Source organism: Canis lupus, chromosome 23 (assembly GCF_003254725.2).
Source record: "Canis lupus dingo isolate Sandy chromosome 23, ASM325472v2, whole genome shotgun sequence".
Classification (NCBI taxonomy): domain Eukaryota; kingdom Metazoa; phylum Chordata; class Mammalia; order Carnivora; family Canidae; genus Canis; species Canis lupus.
Genome location: NC_064265.1, coordinates 8,888,020 through 8,906,341, shown reverse-complemented (window position 1 = coordinate 8,906,341; position 18,322 = coordinate 8,888,020). Strand labels below are relative to the sequence as shown.

General features: G+C 57.0%; 2 protein-coding genes across 11 annotated transcripts in view; one reads left to right on the top strand and one right to left on the bottom strand.

Annotated features, from left to right (window-relative positions):
- Positions 1-432: 432 nt before the first annotated feature.
- On the top strand, positions 433-13,652 carry CSRNP1 (cysteine and serine rich nuclear protein 1). 10 transcript variants are annotated; one of them, XM_025461245.3, is made up of 5 exons: positions 433-568; positions 7,951-8,204; positions 10,293-10,552; positions 11,070-11,384; positions 11,470-13,652. In XM_025461245.3, exons 2-5 carry the CDS (start codon positions 7,958-7,960, stop codon positions 12,448-12,450), a joined length of 1,803 nt encoding a protein of 600 aa, XP_025317030.1. In that variant the 5' UTR covers positions 433-568; positions 7,951-7,957; the 3' UTR covers positions 12,451-13,652. The 10 variants fall into 10 exon arrangements, with proteins under 10 accessions (XP_025317030.1, XP_025317033.1, XP_025317031.1 ...); XM_025461248.3 differs by having other exon boundaries at positions 560-667; XM_025461246.3 differs by lacking the exon at positions 433-568 and adding an exon at positions 606-629.
- Positions 13,653-17,017: 3,365 nt separating this feature from the next.
- Positions 17,018-18,322, bottom strand: part of TTC21A (tetratricopeptide repeat domain 21A) — a 32,064-nt gene continuing 30,759 nt past the window's right edge. The window contains exons 26-29 of the mRNA XM_025461252.3: positions 18,094-18,315; positions 17,530-17,650; positions 17,344-17,411; positions 17,018-17,209 (exon numbers count right to left, since the gene is read on the bottom strand). Of these exons, the coding sequence (XP_025317037.1) occupies positions 17,132-17,209; positions 17,344-17,411; positions 17,530-17,650; positions 18,094-18,315 (489 nt within the window). The 3' untranslated portion in view covers positions 17,018-17,131. The remainder of the gene's footprint in view (positions 17,210-17,343; positions 17,412-17,529; positions 17,651-18,093; positions 18,316-18,322) is intronic.

Sequence of the window (18,322 nt, the reverse complement as noted above, 5' to 3'; positions counted from 1 at the left end):
TGGAGGAGCAGGGGAGTGGGGGATGGGAGCACAGAGAGAGACAGGTGAGGCTGCCAAGGTGAGCAAGGGCCAGATTATTTGGGCTTTGTAGGCCCCACAGAGTTGAGCCTTGAGGACACTGGGAAGTCACTGGAAGCTTTTCTTCAGCTGTCCAGACACCTACCTCTACAGTTCCCCGGGGCACACACACTCAATACAAACGCAAAGGACAAGAGCTATAGCTTCCTCCGACCTGCTTTCCTTCCATTTTTCTTCCCTGGAAAGGTAAAGGGCAAGCCGACCCCTTCTGGCCCACTCCACACAAGCACCTGTGGCTCAAGAAAGGCCCTCACCGACCTCTCCACCCCAGAGCCACCCAGGCAGGAGAGGTCACCCCCACCCCCCACCTGAAGGAAGGTAGAAAGGAATCCTGAGGGTTGGGCTAGTCAGTGACAGCATTCATCTAGGACAGTCAGAGAAAAACCCAGAATGCAGCGGGAGCAGGACTGGGAGGGGGAGGGTCAAGCTCCCACGAAGGCTCCCTGGAGGAGGCAGTGCAAGCTGAGACCTTAAAGGCTGTGAGATTCTGGTAAGCAGCGTTCTAGAAGGCAGACAGGCAATCCAGGCGAGAGGAGCGCTGTGTAGCAAAGGTGTGAAGGTAGAAACGCTCAAGGGAGACGCGAGGGGGGTAAGGTCTGGCCTGAGGTTGGGAAGAAGGGCAGGGGATGGTCTCCAGGCCAGGGCTCGCTGCCGGAGCATGCACACACTTCCCCCCGCGCAATAATGCAGGGAAAGTTGGCCCCTAGTCAGGAAAGGCCTTGGCGGGAGCAGAGAAGGCAGTGGGCCATTTTAAGTGGCCAGGGTCTGGCTCGGAAGAAACCTTTTTTTTTTTTTTAAAGAAGGGATGGGGTGGGGGTGGTTGGGGGAGACTGTTTCCAGGAATCCCCAGCTCAGGGCTTTTGCAGGGTCTCTGGTCCGTAGCAGAGGTGAAGGTCAGACCCCTGGTGACCTCCACCCCCTCCCCGCTACCTCTCTCCCCTCCCTGCTCAGGTTTCTCTCCGGCCATAGTTTACTTTTCTGGCAGATGGGGGGGGAGGTAAGGAGGGCGCAGAGGAAGGACGTTTAGATTGGATGATAGCAGCTGGCTCGGGCGGGGGGCGGGGGGGGTGAAAGCCTGGAGACGGCCTCGGCCCTGCCACCGCCGCCGGGTGGCCTTCCGGACGCCGCGCCGCCCGGGGCCTCAGGCTACCCATCTGCGAATGGGGGCGGTGGGGCGAGGGGGGATCTTCGCGACCCTGCTCTGCCGGCCGGGAGCGTCCGCCACTTCCAGAGCCGGGGCGGGGGCCGGGGCCGGGGGCGGGGGCGGGGCGGGGCCGGCGCCCGCGCGGGGTCAGAGTCCGCAGCCGGGCCCCGCTCCGCGCCGCCGCCGCCGCCGGGCCGGGCCGGGCCGGGCTCGCGGCGGGGGAGGCGGCGCCTCCGGGGCGGGGCTGCCGGGCGGCCTGGCGGGAGGCCGGGCGTGCGTCAGCGCGGCGAGCCCCGGAGTTTTCCACTGACGAGGAGGGCGGAGCGGCGGGCGGGGCCGGGCGCAGCCAGTCTCCCGCCGCCGCCGCCGCTGCCGGACGCGCAGAGCCGGGGGCTGCGGGGCCGACGGCTGCCGGCCGAGCGCGCACGGGGCCGCGGCGCGGGGGGCGTCCCCGGCCGGGACGCGGGGGCGGCGGTGCCCGGGGGGCGCCCGGATCGCAGGTGAGCGCGGCGCGGCGACGGGCCTGGCGGGCCGGCACCCGGGGAGGGGGCGCCCGCGGGGGCGGGGCGGGGCGGGGCGGGCTGCGCCCCCGCGCCCTGCCGGCTGCCCCCCGCCGCCCGGGGCCCGCGCCGGGTGGGGGAGGCCCGCGCCCAGCCCGCGCCGGCCGGCGTCGGGGGAGGGAGGCGGGGAGGCGGGGAGGCGGGGGTGGCGGGTTTTCCGCTCCCCTCCCCCGCGCCGCCGCCGCCGGGACCCCGAGAAGCCGAGCCGGGCGCGGTGGCAGCGCCGAGGCGGGCGCGGGTGTCGGGGTGCGCGCGGCCCCTGGAGTTTCCCTCCGGCCCAGTTGCCGAGAACTTTTCAGAAGTTCCTCGCGGGGCCGGAGCAGGTGACATTCGTCGCCTTCCCCCTCGGGCTCCCGTCCCCGCCCCCGCCCCCGCCCCCTGCGCGCGGGCGCCGCGCCCCGGGCCGGCGGGGGCCGGGGAGGGAGCGCGGGGGAGCGCGGGGGAGCGCGGGCAGGAGTGCGGCTCGTGAGTCACGGACCCCGACGGCGGGAGGGGGGAGGGACCGTGCGGCGCGCTCACCTGCCTGTCAGCCGCCGCCGCGCGCAGAGGCCACGGCCGTGAGTCACGGGCGCAGCCCCGCCGGACAGCCGCGGGCACACGTAGGCTCCCTCCCACGCACTTCTGGCTTGCCCGGCACCCACTTCCTCGCGGTCCTCAGTTTCCCCTCCCCGGGGCCCTTCCACAGGCGCGCACCTTGAACGTCCCCGCCCCAGCAGCCGCCACACTCTCAGCCACTCCCGCGCCCCGCACAGCACACAGTGGCCCGCGCTGCCGACCCGGGAGGAGCCCCGCGGCGCCCCCGCCCACCGCACACCTCGGCTCAGAGGTCTCGCGGCCCCCGGTGCCGGCCGCCTCCGCTCACCCCCGGATCCTTGACATCACTGCCTTCTTCCGTCTCCACGTCCGGAGGTCACCAAGGCTATTCCCCTTCCCCTCTGCCCTCCCCATCCTGTCATCGCTCACCTAGCCCTGGCTCGGTGCCCACTAGTCACACCCCCCTAGGCCGGAGCCTGAGCCATCTTTTTAAAATGCAAATCTGGTATTGTCACTCCCTACTTAAACCCTCCGGTGGCTTCCAGTGGCCTCAGGCTAAAGCCTGCTCCGCCCGCCCTGGCTCCCGAAACCTGCCCCAGGATGCCCCTCCCCCTCCCCCTGCTGGCTCTCCCTCACACGCTGTGCCCCCTCTGAACTCTTCCCACCTCCCTCCCTCCTGGAGACAGCTTTTACCCTCAGCCTTCCCCCTCCTGCCCCTCCCCTCTGACCACCATCCCAGCGCTCACCGAGGAGCATGCACGCTCCTTGCCCTTAAATTCAAAAGCTGCAAGAGTGCAGTCCTAGTGTGGCTCTTGCTCCCTGTGTGCCCAAGTGCCTGACCGTGCTTGGCGTGTCACAGGAGCTCCGTCTTTGTTGAATGAATAAATGAATGGATGAATGAATGAATGTGAATGAAGAGGGAGGGCCTTGCTTAGGTGGAGGAAGCAGTGGCTGTCAGGTGCAATTTCCCTTCTGCAGGAGCAGTTGGCCTCCTGTAGCCAGCAAACATTTGGCACCTACCCAGTGCCAGGCCCTGGAGGCCAAGGCTGAGGAACTGCCCTCCCCTGGGATCACTTTCAGAGGGATGGGGGGATGGGGTGTAGTAAGGCTTCCTGTCTGCCCTCTTTGTGCTGCCCAGGTTGTTTTGCTAGCCAATCCCAGTGGGGGCCGGGGGTACTCAGAGGTGTCCTTTCCTCCCAGGAAGTAGTTCTTGAGGGTCTGGGGCCACATGACTCCAGGTGTTGGGGGGAGCTGGCCTGACCAAGGCCTGGGGCTCTGAGGTTAAAGGACACATTCTTCAGATTCCCCGAGGAGATTGCAGGCAGCTGAAGGTGCCCTCTCCCCGATATCAGCCCTGGTGGGGGTCCTGGGGCATTGGGGCTGCTGAGCTCCTGGAAGAGGTGACTTCCCAGAGGCCTTGAGATAGGCCCCTGACCCCCAAAGATGATCCATTTTCCTGGTGCCCAGGGTGAGATGGCCTTCCCAGGATTCACAGCGTGGCCTGAGTGTGTAGATAGTTGTGGGTAGAAGAGTGGGGAAGTGTCACCCCCTCATCCTAAGCTGTCAGCTCCTCTGTGCAATGACAGGAGCTGACACCCCCACCCCCACCCCCACCCCCACCCCAGGCAGATCCCGGAAGAAGCCTGGCTCTCTTTGATTCGGGCTGGGGCCTGTCTCTGGGGCTTCTGGGGGTGTGGTATTTCTGTCTGAGCCAGCTCCTGGGAATTGCTTTTCCTTCCTCCAGGACCCTAGGAGAGGGCCGGTGATGGCCCTGGGAGCAGAGCCACGGTTGGGATCCTTATTCCTGGGTAGCTGTTCAGGGCCCCTCCCCCCTCCTCTGACTCACTGTCTGACACTTTTCTTGGACTCTTTCACTATCTCTCATTCCTTCTTCTGACTTGGCCTGTCCTTGTCTCTGGCTGAGTCTTTTTCTCATCTTCTGCCTCTGCCTCTGTCGGCCTCTGGATTCCCAGGTGGTACAGGGAAGCGCCAGATCGAAGTGCTGCTCCTTCTCCCTCTACCCCAGAGGGGTGTTGGCGAAGAGATTGGGTCCTCATTACATCCTAGGTCTGCAGACCCTGCTAGGGGTTCATCACTAGAATCTGTAGCATGGCTGTCGCTTTCTTGGGGTCCCTGTTTTCCTGTCTGCAGCCTTGGAGCATATAATGACTTCACCTTCAGTTTCCGTTCTGTAGACATGCCCGAGGCAGAGCCAGGGTGTCTGGCTTAAATCTGCTTCCTTGGTATCTATTTGTTTACTTCTGGGGAACAGGGAGCCTCCTGAGATGCCTATGTTGGCACCTGCCTGCAGTCTGGGCTTCTACTCTCAGAGTCGCCCCTCCTGTGGCTTAAACCCCCTGGTGGAGGCTTTAATTGACAGGATCAGGAGATCACACTGACCAGTCACCCCCAGAGGTCCACCTCTGCTGGTGTTGAGGTGCCTTCCCTGTGCCAGATTCTGTTCTAGGCATGGGTACTGAGTTGGCCAGGCAGTGAGGCCACAGCAAGACCTCGAGAGAAGGGCCCCGATAGGGGAATCCCTGGGAGCCCAGAGAGGCATGGAATCAGGAGTGAGGAGCGGGGGTTTCAGGGAGGCCCTCTTGGAAGTGACTATTAAGGGAGAGTAGGCTGGGTTCCAGCTTGTGCAAAGGCCAGGAGGCCGGCAGGTCGTAGCAATTAGGGGAACTGCAAGTTCAGCTGGAATATAGTGAGGGGAGAATGGGGAGGCAACAGCCAGGCCTACTTCAGCCTCTCGTGGAATTCTAGGCTTGATCCTAAGGGCCAGCTTTCCTAAGCACGGGGGTGGCAGGCAGAGATGTGGTTTAGGAAGATCACTGTGACTGCAGGGGGATGGCAGGAGCAGAAGCAGGGCATGTGGACAGTAGTGGTGGGGACAGAGACATAAGGATAATAGATTGAAAACTGAAGGAGACATATATAAAATACATAAAGCATGTGAATCTTAGGTGTGCAGTTAGATGAATTTTCAGTTTTAGACATTCATGGAACCACCAGCCAGATCACCAGAGAACTTTCTGAGAAACCCACCTGACCCGAAGTGCCCCCCACCCCTCACCGTCATTGTCCACAGTGTATATCAACCCTGCCCCCCCCCCCCCCCCCCCCCCCCCCCGCCAATTCTGACTTGTGTCATCCCTGAATGGGTTTGCCTTTCCTTGAACTTCATTCACTTATATATTCTTGTGTCTGGCTTCTTTCATTCCACGGGACATCACTGAGATTCACATGTTGTTGTGTCCGGGAGCTCCTTCGGAAGAGCTCCCAGCGTAGAATGACATGTTCCCTCAGCACTTAGCACTGTGCTAAGAACTTGACATGTATTGATTTACGTACACCCCCCAACCCTATGAAGTTCTAAGACCTAGAATCAGAGACACAGGGAGCTTAATAAGGACCTTGACCAGGCTCAAACAGTCCAGCCATAGCCAAGCTAGGGTGCAATGCAAAGGCAGGCAGTCTGGTTCTGGAACCAAGGTTCTTCACAGTGTGCTGATGGCCTCCCCAGTGCCCACTGTGTCTGTGCCTAGCCTTGTGTGCATTAAGTGGCCTGGCATGTACTTGCAGGACTGGGGGGCCTGGATGTGGCTGGAGGGAGAGGGAGGGGATTGACAGTGGCTGCAGGTTTCTGGCTTGAGTAACTGGGTGGGTGGCAGTGCCGTTACTAAGATAGGGAACACAGGAAGAGGAACAGATGGCACGGTGGGGGGGGTTGGTGGGGAACAGAGACAAGGGGTTCGATTTGGGGCCTCTGGAATTTTATGTTTCTAAGGGACGGCCAGGCAGAGATAAAAAGTGGGGATTGGGGTTTGGGCGTGTGATTCCGCATCCGCCACCCTGTAGACAGCATCTGGAGTTGGGAAAGGATGAGGTCTCCCTGCGGGGCTGGTAGGAGCAGGGTAAGTGGGTGTGGTTTGCCCACGGATGTTACTGTGTGTCTCTGTGGGTCTGCACGTGTGTGTATGTGTGTGCCTGGCTCTGGGGCATGAGTTCCCTCCTCTCCTGGGAGAGCCTGCAGGTCAGCTGGGAGCTGGGTTGTTTTTGTTTGTGGTTTGTAGGGGGTGCGGGTGCCAAGCCTGAGAAACTACCCGCTGAGAAGCCCCCGGAAGCACCTGTGCATTCTCTTCCCCAGCCCCAGTGTGAAGGTTAGCAAGGAGGGGAGTTTCTCTTGCTTCTCTCTTGTCTGGGAAGAGGCCGTGCTTTGTGCTTCTGGAGACTTTTATCCAGTAAGTCCGCTGACCGCACACCCTTTAGGTCTGGGATCTAGAGACTTGCTAGTAGGCTTGGCAAGGGGGGAAGGGGTGTTTAGAAGGGACACCTGAGTAGGGGAGTTCTGCAGCCTTTTGGTTGGTTTTTCCTGTTCTCGTTTCCTGTGATGACAGTGGGGGAGGGGCTTCCCAGCCCTGGGGCCTCCGCACCGTTTCCCCTTCCTCCTGGTGACCTCCTGGGGCCTGGGCCTGGGCCCTGCTGGACACCGAGAGACAAGGTAGCTCAGCCCTTAGAACTGCATCCTTTGTCCTTTGGGGATTCCCAGGGATAGTTGAGGCCGGGGTGGGGGGGTGGGGCGGGTGGGGCAAGCTAGGGTGCAATGCAAAGTCCACTCCTCCTGGCCGAGGCCATCCGGGTTGTAGGAGGCTTTCAGCCCCCCAAGAGGGAGGCACAGTAAGCTCTGTGACAGGAGATAGCAGGACATCCTCTTGACCGATCAGTTTCACTAAGAGTTGTTGGTTTTTTGTTTGTTTTTCAAGGGGGAGAAAAATAATTTCCATAGGAAGTTAATTCAAACAAACAGGGTTAGATATTGGAGATGTAGACAAATTTTTAAGATCAAACAGGAGTTGTCAGAGAAACATGAAGCCCAGCCAGGCCTGGAGGCAGGGGACTTCTGTGGGGCGGGAGTTTCTGAGGGAAAGTCTGAGTGGCTCTGTCACAGGAGAGGAGGGGCTCCGGAAAGTCCTGTGTCTGGGAATCGGGGCCAGTGTCAAAGCCAGCCTGTTTCCCAGAGTACCCTGGTCAACCTGGCCCCAGAGAGACAGGAGGGGAGAGAGAGAGAGAGAGACAGACTGTGTGTGTGTGTGTGTGTGTGTGTGTGTGTGCGCGCGCGCAGGCTGGTGTGTCTGTGGGTGTGCTGCGGGTTGGTGGTGGAGGAGGAGGAGGAGGAAGCAGAGCCTCCGTACATGGCTGTGCAGGCTGTGGCAGACGGCCTCACACACACAAAGGCACACAGATGCAAGCCGTGTGAATCACCCAGCCAGTGAGTCAGCCCCCAGGATTCCTGTCGGGGAATGAGCGAGGCCAGGCCGAGGTCTGTCAGTCCATCTGTTGGTCTGGGGTATGCGTGTGTGGAGGTGGGCTGTGGGAGGTGGTGGGGAAGGTTCCTGGTGGTGTCCTGGGAAGGCTCTTGCGCAGAGGTGGTGGGAGTCGGCAAGCGCCAGGATGAGGGTCTGGGCCTCAGTGCTCTGCCGGTGGCAAGAAGCCTCCTGGAGCTGTGCCCCCTGCACACAGAGCCGAGGGGGCCCGGGTCTCCTGGGAGGGTCAGGGCGGAGTTGACCGCGGCCAAGCACCCACCGCCTGCCCTCAGGCCTGCCGCTCAGAGCTTTCTCCTTTCCATTCCAGGCTGCCAATGCCCAGACCCCAGAGTACCCCCGGCATCACCATGACTGGGCCACTGAAGAGGAAGTTTGACCAGCTGGATGAGGACTCCTCCTCGCTCTGCTCCTCCTCCTCCTCTTTGTCTTCCCCGGGCCGCCGTTCTTGCTCCTGCTCTCCCAGCTCTTCAGTCTCCCTGGCCTGGGACTCGGATGAGGAGGGCCCCTGGGATCACTTGCCCTTGCCTGCCCGTGACTTCTGTGACTTCCGAAGTTTCACGCGTGAGTCCCCCACCCCTGGGAGCCACCACACCCCTTCTTCCTTCCTGAAGATGAAATTGGGAGGCCCCTGACGAAGCTATTCTGGCCTCTGGAGGTCGTGTCCCCACCTTGGCCACTTCCTGTAACACAGGGGTCACTCGGGAATGCCCTCTGTCCAGAGGCACGTGGGCCCAGCTAGATTCACCTTTGACCTCAGGACTCCCTGCCTAGCTCCCCAGGGTGGCCCTGGGGCCCTCTGGCTCCAGCTCCTCCTTATGTTCCAGTTTCGTTTCTCTAGCTTGCACACCTTGTCCTGCCAATTGAATCACTGGAGTCCCACGCCCCACACTTCTGCACTGTGGGGCCTGTCCAGCCAGTCCCTCTCCTGTCAAAATGCTGTTTGGCTTTGCCTGAACATAGTGGAAAAGTTTCTTCCCCAGTTATTTTTCAAGCTGGCGTCACTCTGATTTCAAAATGACCAAGACAGCCCTAAAGCAGTATTCTTCAACTTTGTTTTCCATTATCGCTGCCCCCAACCCCATGGAGCCTTTGTTAGACATATTTTTCCTAATTACCCCTGCCATGACATTTTAATACCCTGGCTATGGTGTCTTGTTTATGTAGTATATCTGTGTATCATCCATAGAAAAAAAGTATGATTTTTAGCACACAGGACCTGACAGTATGTTGACTAAACTGTGGGTTTATCTTGGCAAAATGAGAATGGTTTAATATTTATAAAATCCAATCGTAAAGTCTACCCAATGACTATGTCAGAGGAGGAAAAATATGAGAACCACTGTAGATGCTGAAAAATTTTGTTTTTAAGATTTTCTTTATTTATTCGTGCAAGATACAGATTGAGAGGCAGTAACATTGGCAGAGGGAGAAGCAGGCTCCCTGTGGGGAACCTGATGTGGGACTCGATCCCAGGATTCCGGGATCACGACCTGAGCTGAAGGCAGACACTCAAGCACAACATTTGATAAAATATAATGTTCCTTCTAGATAAGACCCTTGGTAAAATAGAGATAAGTAAATTCTATCCTAAGTGATGAAAAATATGTATCTCAACCCCAAAGTTGGCATTTTAATTGATGAGGAAATATTGGAAGCCATCCAACTAAGGAACAAGATAAAGATGCTGTCACCACTAATAGTTAACATTGCTTAGTAAGTGCTACCCAGTTCAGTTTGCAGTGAGAATAAGAATTCTATGTATTGGATCAGGACAGGCAAAATATTAAATTGAAATACAATTGCCAATATTCATTTGTTTTATGGTAACTACTTATGGTTCAACCCAATAAAAAGTAATAGTATACCAATATTTGTATAGAATATACCAAATGTGGGGATCCCTGGGTGGCTCAACGGTTTAGCACCTGCCTTCAGCCCAGGGCGTGATCCTGGAGTCCCTGGATCTGGATCGAGTTCCATATCAGGCTCCCTGCTTTGGAGCCTGCTTCTCCCTCTGCCTGTGTCTCTGCATATCTCTCTCTGTCTCTCATGAATAAATAAAATCTTTAAAAATATATATACCAAATGCATAGCTTACTAATCAGTATACAGTTCATAACTTAGAAAGGCAGTTCCAAATAACAGCCTTCTAAGCCTGTCACAAAGTGCAAGAAGCTATAAAGGAAAAGATCAATATATTTTAAATTTCATGGCCTTAGAAGTTATTTGGTAAAATGCCTCGAACAAAAATAAAAGACTAAAATATTTCAAAGATAAAATATTAGATGATCAGTGTCTTTAATATCATATATAAAGAGCTCCTACAAATCAATAAAAAAACTATAGAAAACTGCATAAGGAACCTATAAATGGCCAGTAAAGATGGGAAAGATGTTTAATCCCACAGATGCTGTCATTTGGATTGGTAAATAATGGTAAGCCTGTGTTGACCTAGGAATGGCATTCAAATTTACCATTCTGGCTCTAATCTCAGCCAGGCTGGCTCTTAAATTCAGATCCATTTCTTTTTCCATTGTGGGAGGTCAGAGCGGGAAATGTGAGGAGAGGCAATTGAGCGTCATCTTCCTGGAGGTTATGCAGTCCCTCATGGAGAACTAATGCCCTGCCCCTTCCCTCCCTGCCTTCTAGCCCTGTCCATCCTGAAGAGGGCTCCCCGGAAGCGTCCAGGCCGCGTAGCCTTCGATGGCATCACTGTCTTCTACTTTCCCCGGTGCCAAGGCTTCACCAGCGTGCCCAGCCGAGGTGGCTGCACTCTGGGTATGGCCCCCCGCCACACTGCCTGCCGCCGCTTCTCCTTGGCTGAATTTACACAGGAGCAAGCCCGGGCACGGCGTGAGAAGCTGCGCCTACGCTTGAAGGAGGAGAAGTTGGAGGCTCTACGGTGGAAGGTAGGGAGACCTTCTGCAGAGCCCGTGCCTTGGGCCGGCTTCTGAAGGCCTAGCCTGGAGGGGTGGAGCTTTGGGGTGGGGGCCAGTTAGCTCACTACATACGCATTTAGGGAAAGAGGCCCCTGGAGCCAGTATTGCTCCATCAGGGCCTGTTGACTGGATTATCTGCAGATAGAGTGGGATGTGGAAGGGCCTGCGTTTGCTGTGGGGGCTGGGGGTGTGGTGCCTGATGTTGTCTGACCACACTGCAGGGGGATGTGGAATTGATGGGACATCAGGGGTCAGTGAGTCGGGTGGGCTGTGGGGGGGGAATGGGGGGGGGGTTGTGCGCAAACTGGGGAATGGCAGGAACAGGAGATATCTTTACAGATGCCCTGAGGGTGGTGTTCCTGGCCTGAGGGTTCACGTGGTATCCGAGGTTCCCAGCCCAGAGTAAGCATGCAGGGAGCATTTGTCAAGTGACTAATGGTTGTGGGGGCCAAGACCCTCACGTCCCTCCTCTCTCCCATGCACACAGTTTGCGGAGTCTGGGGTACCCGAGACGGAGGCGAGCCTGCCACTCACAGTGGACGCCATCGATGACGCCTCTGTAGAAGAGGACCTGGCTGTGGCCGTGGCAGGTGGCCGATTGGAGGAAATGACCTTCCTACAGCCCTACCCGGCCCGGCGGCGACGGGCTCTGCTGCGGGCTGCTGGTGTGCGGAGGATTGATCGCGAGGAGAGGCGGGAGCTGCAGGCCCTACGCCAGTCCCGGGAGGACTGCGGCTGTCGCTGTGATCGGGTCTGTGACCCTGAGACCTGCAGCTGCAGTCTGGCAGGCATCAAGTGCCAGGTGTGGGCCGGGAAGGGGAGCTGGAACTCCAGGGCTCCTCCAGGCTCCGTGGGATCCCTGCTCACACTCTGCTTTCTCTCTGCAGATGGACCACACTGCGTTCCCTTGCGGCTGCTGCAGGGAGGGCTGCGAGAACCCCAAGGGCCGCGTGGAATTCAATCAGGCCCGGGTGCAGACTCACTTCCTGCACACGCTTACCCGCCTGCAGCTGGAGCAGGGGGCTGAGAGCCTGGGGGAGCTAGAGGCTCCTGCCCCGGGCAGCCCAGCCAGCCCCGCTGAGCAGGCCCTGGCTCCTGCTTTTCCTCTGGCCAAGCCCCCTGTGAGCAGTGAGCTGGGCGAGAACAGCTGTAGCAGCGACATGACCGACTCGTCCACAGCTTCGGGTACAAGTGAGGCCCCCAGCAGCGCCACGCACCCAGCCCTGCCTGTCCCTGGCTTCCAGCCTGACGTGGATGATGACAGCCTGGCCCGGGTCCTGAGTCTCAGTGACTCTGACCTAGGAGGAGAGGAGGAGGAGGAAGAGGAAGGGGGGGTGGGGGGCCTCGACAACCTCAGCTGTTTCCACCCCGCTGATATCTTTGGTACTGGTGACCCTGGTGGCCTGGCCGGCTGGACCCACAGCTATTCCAGCTCTAGCCTCACGTCGGGCATCCTGGATGAAAATGCCAACCTGGATGCCAGCTTCTTCCTAAACGGGGGCCTTGTGGGGTTGGGAGAAGGAAGCCTCCCTGGCACCTCGGTGCTGCCCAGCTCGGACGCTGGCCAGAGCGACTCTGTGGACCTCAGCTTGTCTTCCTGTGACTCCTTCGAGCTGCTCCAGGCCCTGCCGGACTATAGTCTGGGGCCTCACTACACCTCCCGGAAGGTGTCTGACAGCCTGGACAACCTCGAGGCACCCTGCTTCCCCTTGCCTGCCTTTTCTCCACCAGGGGACGCTGGCGCTTGCTTCCTGGAGTCCATCATGGGCCTGCCTGATGCAGCTGCCGAGGCCCTGACTCCCTTTGTGGACAGCCAGCTGTTTGAGGATACTGCCCCCGCGCCTCTGGTGGGGCCAGTGCCTGTGTGAGGACAAGGGTACCTCCCACGGTCCCGAGAGCCCCAAGAGCTGCCTTGTAGTAATAATGGGGACTCCCTGAGGTCTGTATGTTAAGGGTTTCCCTTTGGCTGGCTCATCCATGTGGGCACTCCTGATTTTTGTGCAACACTCTGGATTGATTTATTTATTTTTGTAACTTTCTGTGCTGGAGAGAGGGCGGGGAGGGGGCTTTCCTTTTCAGCCACTTGGCCCCCCACCCCCACCCCCCAAAGCCCATACAGTCTCTACTTCCACTTCCACGGTGTGTGCCAGGAACAGGAGGAAACAGGGCTCCTCTGGAGCTTTGCAGACCCCTTTTTGGTCTTGTGTGATGTTCCTTAGCCCGAACAATACAAGGCTGAGATCAGCCACTTCTAATGGCTTCTCCTGCTACCCTGAGCCCCAGACCCACCCAGGTGGCTGTATTTTCTGGACTGTGAAGACTATAATTTATTTCCATAATTTATTTGGAGACTAGATGGCACAGGCTTCTCCCCTCTGGATGGGGGGCCGTGCCGGGGTCAGGGTGGGGCACAGACCCCTGTAAGGCCCTTTTGCCTTGTAGTCCCACAACCCTGCCCTGCCTGGGCTTTGGTATAAAGCAGGTGTGAACCTGGGCCCTATGTCTCCTGGGGCAGATGCCTGGCTCTTGGTGGGTGGCTGAGGACAGCATTGCGGTAGGGGGCTGGGCCGGACTGCTCAACCGTGACCAAAACCCGCTTCTGCCCCACACAGCCCCCTCTGCTTCCTGTCCTCTGCCTCCTCATCTTCCTCCCTGAAGGCCACAGCCTTTACCTGGGCCAGTAATGTAGAAGGGAAGCAGGAGGCCCAGAGAGGGCAAGGGGCTAACCTTGGGGCCCGCAGCATGCCCCTGACTACTATCTCAGGGCTTTCTGGGCACTGCCTGCCTGCCTGGGCCACCTGCCCATGCTCTAAGGTCAGTTGGCTGGGGTGAGGGGTAGCCCCTTTGCAGCTCCTATGCCCTTCATTTGCTGGGGTTGAGTTTTGCATCCTTATTTCTGTATCGTCCTTGAGTGTTAGAACTATAATTTATTCATTTTTCTCTATGTCTGTGCCAAGAAGCCCAGGCTCTGGGCCTACCTTCTTGCCCAGGAGGCCTTGCCAGCCTGTGTGCTTGTGGGAACACCTTGTACGTGAGCTTACAGGTACCAATAAAGAGGCTCTATTTTTAACAGTGCGGCCTGCACTTTGAGGAGTTGGGAGATTGCGGTGGGGGGTACACCTTCAGGACGTAGCAAGGAGGGAGGGGGGATAGGCCCTGTGGGGCAGTGTGGACATTGAGGCTATGTTGGGGTAGGAGTGGGGGGCACAGCACAGTGGGCCTACTTCCATGCAGCCTGGTCACATCGGAGACAGGAAGCCAGCTGGGAGGTTGGCACTCCAGGTGGAGCCGGTTTCCCTCTCCCAGAACCCCTCTGTCTCCAGTGGTCACCTGGGATGGTGGGGAGCAGCAGAGCAGTCTCCGGAGACAGGGCTATCTGCTTAGGCTATTCCCCACTTGGTGACACTGAGCTGGGTGGGGCCTGACCCTGAGGGCAGGGTCCCCCCAGTCAGGGGCAGGCACCAGGATGTGGCTGGTGGAGGCCTTCTGTGGGGCTGAGCAGCTGAGGGCCCTGGGGACCAGAGCTGTAGGACCTCCTCCATCTGGGCCAGCCAGACCCGTCTGACCTGTCCCCAGCAGCCTTGTGGCCCGCAGGCCAGAGGAGCAAGCCACACCCTGCCCTGGGGAGTCCCAGCCAGGGCCTGAGGAGCAAGGTCCTTTCTCCCTTAGGAATAATGATTTCCAAGTGCTGGAAGTGAGGACCAAACAAGACCAGATTTGAGTCTCTTTCTCACTCTAATGCTGGGCCTTTTGCTCTGTGCTGGGCTCCCCTTATTTCATCTCAGTGGCTTACTGGGTAAGAGTATGGACTCAGAGTGCCAGGTTCAAATCCCAGCTCTTCTACTACGCAGCAGAGGTGACTTAGGCAAATCACTTCCTGTCTACTACTACTGTGTCTTTATGTCCTCAGTACTGTGCAAATAATAATGCTGCTCGTCTCAAAAGCTCGTTTAGTTCGCACATACGAGTGCCTGGGGTGTGTAAGCCTCGCGTGCATGTTTGTAACTTCGTTTTGTTTTCATAGTTCTGCCTCTACTTCTACATTTTATTCTTTATCAGTTCTGACACTCTTTGGGTGTCTGTCTCTTGCCTCTGGACATGCATGGACATGGCCACCTGGCCATGAGAGGACCCATAGCATGGAGCCTGACCTATGGGCAGCCTGTTCCTGTAACCAGCGTAGCCAGGGGACAGCCTTAGGCTTCTCAGGGTGGAGTGTCCTGGTACATTCAGTTGTCCTGTCTCCCCTCTTGCTGGTCCCTGGGAAGCCTCTTGCAGAGATTGCTTCAGCAAGCATAATTCAAACTCTGGGTCTCTCCAAGGGCTCTGAGGCCCTGCTTTGATTAGCCTGGCATTCTGGGCAGCAGCCCCTGAAGGCTCCAGTTCCCTGGCTGGAAGCCCCCATAGTCTCCTAACCCATGGACAGCCTGTGGCTGGACCGAACCTGCTGGCTTCCCTTCCAATGCAACAGTATCACTTCCTGGCTTTTTTTTTTTTCTTTTTAGATAAATGAAGACAATTTAAGTTTTACACCAATAAAAATGTGATTAATGTACAATCCTTTACAGCATCATTCTCCATACAGACAAACCTCTCTCTCAACAACCCGCCCCAAGAAACCAGATTGTAAAGCAGATGCTAGTAAAGGGACTGGTTTCCCATAGGAAAGGTGGTAGTAACCTGGAGAAAGCATTCCAGATCATTGACTCAGACCAAGAGGCCATGCATATGATCAACAGGATGTTATAAAAACAAGGCTCAGCTATCACTAAGGACAATTTTTTTTTTTTTTTTTTTTAGATTTTATTTATTTATGAGGCAGAGGGAGAAGCAGGCTCCTGCAGGGAGCCCGATGTGGAACTCAATCCCAGGACCCTGGGATCACACCCTGAGCCGAAGGCAGACAACCACTGAGCCTCCAGGTGCCCCAATTCTGTCTGTTCTAAAAGCAACCTCTACCTGTTCAGTTTCCAAACTGGTCACTGGACCACATCTCTTGAAAATATTGCCATAGCTGCATTCCACTCATAGTATATCGCTTTATATCAATTTTATCAATATGCTTAAAAATTAGAACCATTCTGAGTAACAGCACTCATGAATTCATGAGGTCATCATGCTAGTTACTTTTATCTAAAGATCATATTTAAACACCTAGTTATTAAACTTTAAAATATTTGCTATCATCAGCAGGGATTTGTATCATGGTTTGGGAACATGCAGATCGAGTCTAATTTCCTGCTACAGAGGGGGACACTGAGGCCCGAAGAGCAGAAGGTCTTGGGAAATTTATACTCCTGAGTTCCTTCCTCTAAGGCCAGACTGGCCCTTTATTGCCATCGTGAAAAACAAGGAGAGAGGTGTTGGGAGCTGCAGCAAGAGTGGCCTTCGTCACCCTCTTCCCAGTTACAAGTGACATAATTCATCTAATTAGGGACCACTGCTTTCATCCCCCAAGGTGCTGAAAGGGCTTCTGGAGGATAAATTTGTCAGTGTCTTTTATGAAATCTGAAGAGGGAACTATTTTTTCTTGGGCCGTATTTTCCTGCACCAGGCATGGGTAATCGATTGTGTCCCAAACCAGTGAGGACTAGCAGAGGCCAGCCGAGGACTTGGGGAGGCAACAAAATGTATGGACAGTGAGCCAATGGCCCTCACAACCTGCAGGATGGTGGTCTCCCTCACCCAGAGCCTCAGTGAGGACCTTTTGAGCTGGTCCTCCTCTCTGTGCCACAGCTGAGCAGGATGGTGTGGGCAGGGGGTAGGGAGGAGTGGCTGCTTCTTGAGCTCTGGGAGTCTAGAGACCAGATAGGAGAGGGGAGGCAGGGCAGCCCCGGTGGCATAGCGATTTAATGCAGCCTGGGGTGTGATCCTGGAGACCCGGGCGGGCTTCCTGTATGGAGCCTGCTTCTCCCTCTGACTGTGTCTCTGTCTCTATGAATAAATAAAATCTTAAAAAAAAAAAAAAAAAAGGATAGGGGAGGCATTTATAAACTGACATAACAATATTAAAATAGCTGTAGGAAATTTTTAAGGGCCACCTCTTAGTTCCCCTCTGCTCCCTTCCAGAGCTTGGAATAAAAATGCAGCTCAAAAGAAGGTGCTCTGAGCCCAGCATAGGCAAGGCCAATTGCGAACTTCTTTCTCAGAGCAAATTGCTTCTTGTGCCTTAAAAACAAAGCTTTGGGGGATCCCTGGGTGGCGCAGCGGTTTGGCGCCTGCCTTTGGCCCAGGGCGCGATCCTGGAGACCTGGGATCGAATCCCACGTCGGGCTCCCGGTGCATGGAGCCTGCTTCTCCCTCTGCCTGTGTCTCTGCCCCTCTTTCTCTCTGTGACTATCATAAAAAAAAAAAAAACAAAAAAAAAACAAAGCTTTGGGATGCCCCTTAGACGAGATGAGGCGTGATTCAAATAAACCACACACATTACAGAAATGGGTAAGAATATGTCATTTTTTAATCTCTTCTCCACTGACCCACTTCCTGACCCTTCCATGAAACCTGCGTAGGTTGATGGCTTCCACCCGCCCTGACTCCCACTGACCACAGCTATGGCCTCAGAGACCCTCGGGCCTTTTCCAAAATTTCTTCTCTGATTTTGGGGTAGTTAGGATGCTCTCTGAGGACCTGGAATGGAGAAAGGAAGAGTGTGCAGCATCAGGCCAGGGGTGCCCGTCTCAGCACCACGACCAGGCCACTGCACCAAGGTCCACCCCCCACCCCCCACCCCCAGTGTCTCACAGTGCCTTACAATGGCTTACATTGTGGCAGACTTCAATGGCCTCCACAAATCTCTTGTCCTTCAAGTAGTTGAAAGCGAGCTTGAAGCCTGTCAAGGGGGGCACAGGGCACACAGACAGTGGCACCCTAATGGCCCAAGAGCCAGGGTGCTGGTCCTCCTGCCCAGCACCCTCCTCGCCCATGTGCACCTTGGCCGGTTGCCTTACCAATAGCGGGGTTGGCATGATGACTGTACTTCCAGGCCAGTTCGTAGTTGGTGGCTGCGTCTTTGTAGGACTGCTCCTTCTCCATGATGAAGCCCATGTACTCATAGGCCTTGCAGCAGGACTGCAGGGAAAGTCACACCCGGTCCCAGCACAGGGGAGAACCCATGGCGGGGGCAAAGGAGGGTGATGAACCGCATTAACCCAAACCTCTCAGGGAATCCAGCAGCATCTCCCACCTTTGTGAGGGGTCAACTGTGCACCCCCTCCTGGCTACCCTGACCCCCTGCATGACCCCTTTCCAGGTCTGACCCCCAGGCTCCTTGATTTCTTGAACCCTTCCTATCTCTCTTCCATCTCATATTCCCCTCTCAAGTCTGCCGGACCCTGTGCGCCTCCTCTTGCCTTGCCCCCCCCCCCCCATTTCCACTGGGCCCTAGCTTGTCTGGCCCCCCTTCTGCCCCGCCTCTTGTCATTGGGTTCCAACCCGCGTTTCCTCGGCCCTGACGCCTAGGCACCGCTCCTGGCATCCCCGCCTCCCCCTGGCCGCGGTGGGGGGCCCCCTGCCTTGTTGTACTGCACGCAGCTCCGCAGCAGCTCCGAAGCCAGGTCGAATTTGCCGCCCTGGCAGTAAATGTCAGCCAGCAGGAGCCAGCCCTTCTCCAGGTCCTCGGCCTTGGCCAGCGCCCACGGGGCCTTGGCCAGCCGCTTCAGCTGCATGCGCGCCTTGGGGACCTGGTTCAGCAGCACGTAGGCCTGCGCCACGGCCACCAGGGCGGAGACGCTGTCCTGCGGG

Bases quoted from the DNA above. Each gene is read 5' to 3' on its own strand.
- CSRNP1 (XM_035704856.2), top strand. From the start codon at position 7,620: ATGAGCGAGGCCAGGCCGAGGTCTGTCAGTCCATCTGTTGGTCTGGG. The intron at 10,553-11,069 runs GTAGGGAGACCT...CCATGCACACAG, and splicing joins TGGAGGCTCTACGGTGGAAG to TTTGCGGAGTCTGGGGTACC. The intron at 11,385-11,469 runs GTGTGGGCCGGG...TTCTCTCTGCAG, and splicing joins TGGCAGGCATCAAGTGCCAG to ATGGACCACACTGCGTTCCC.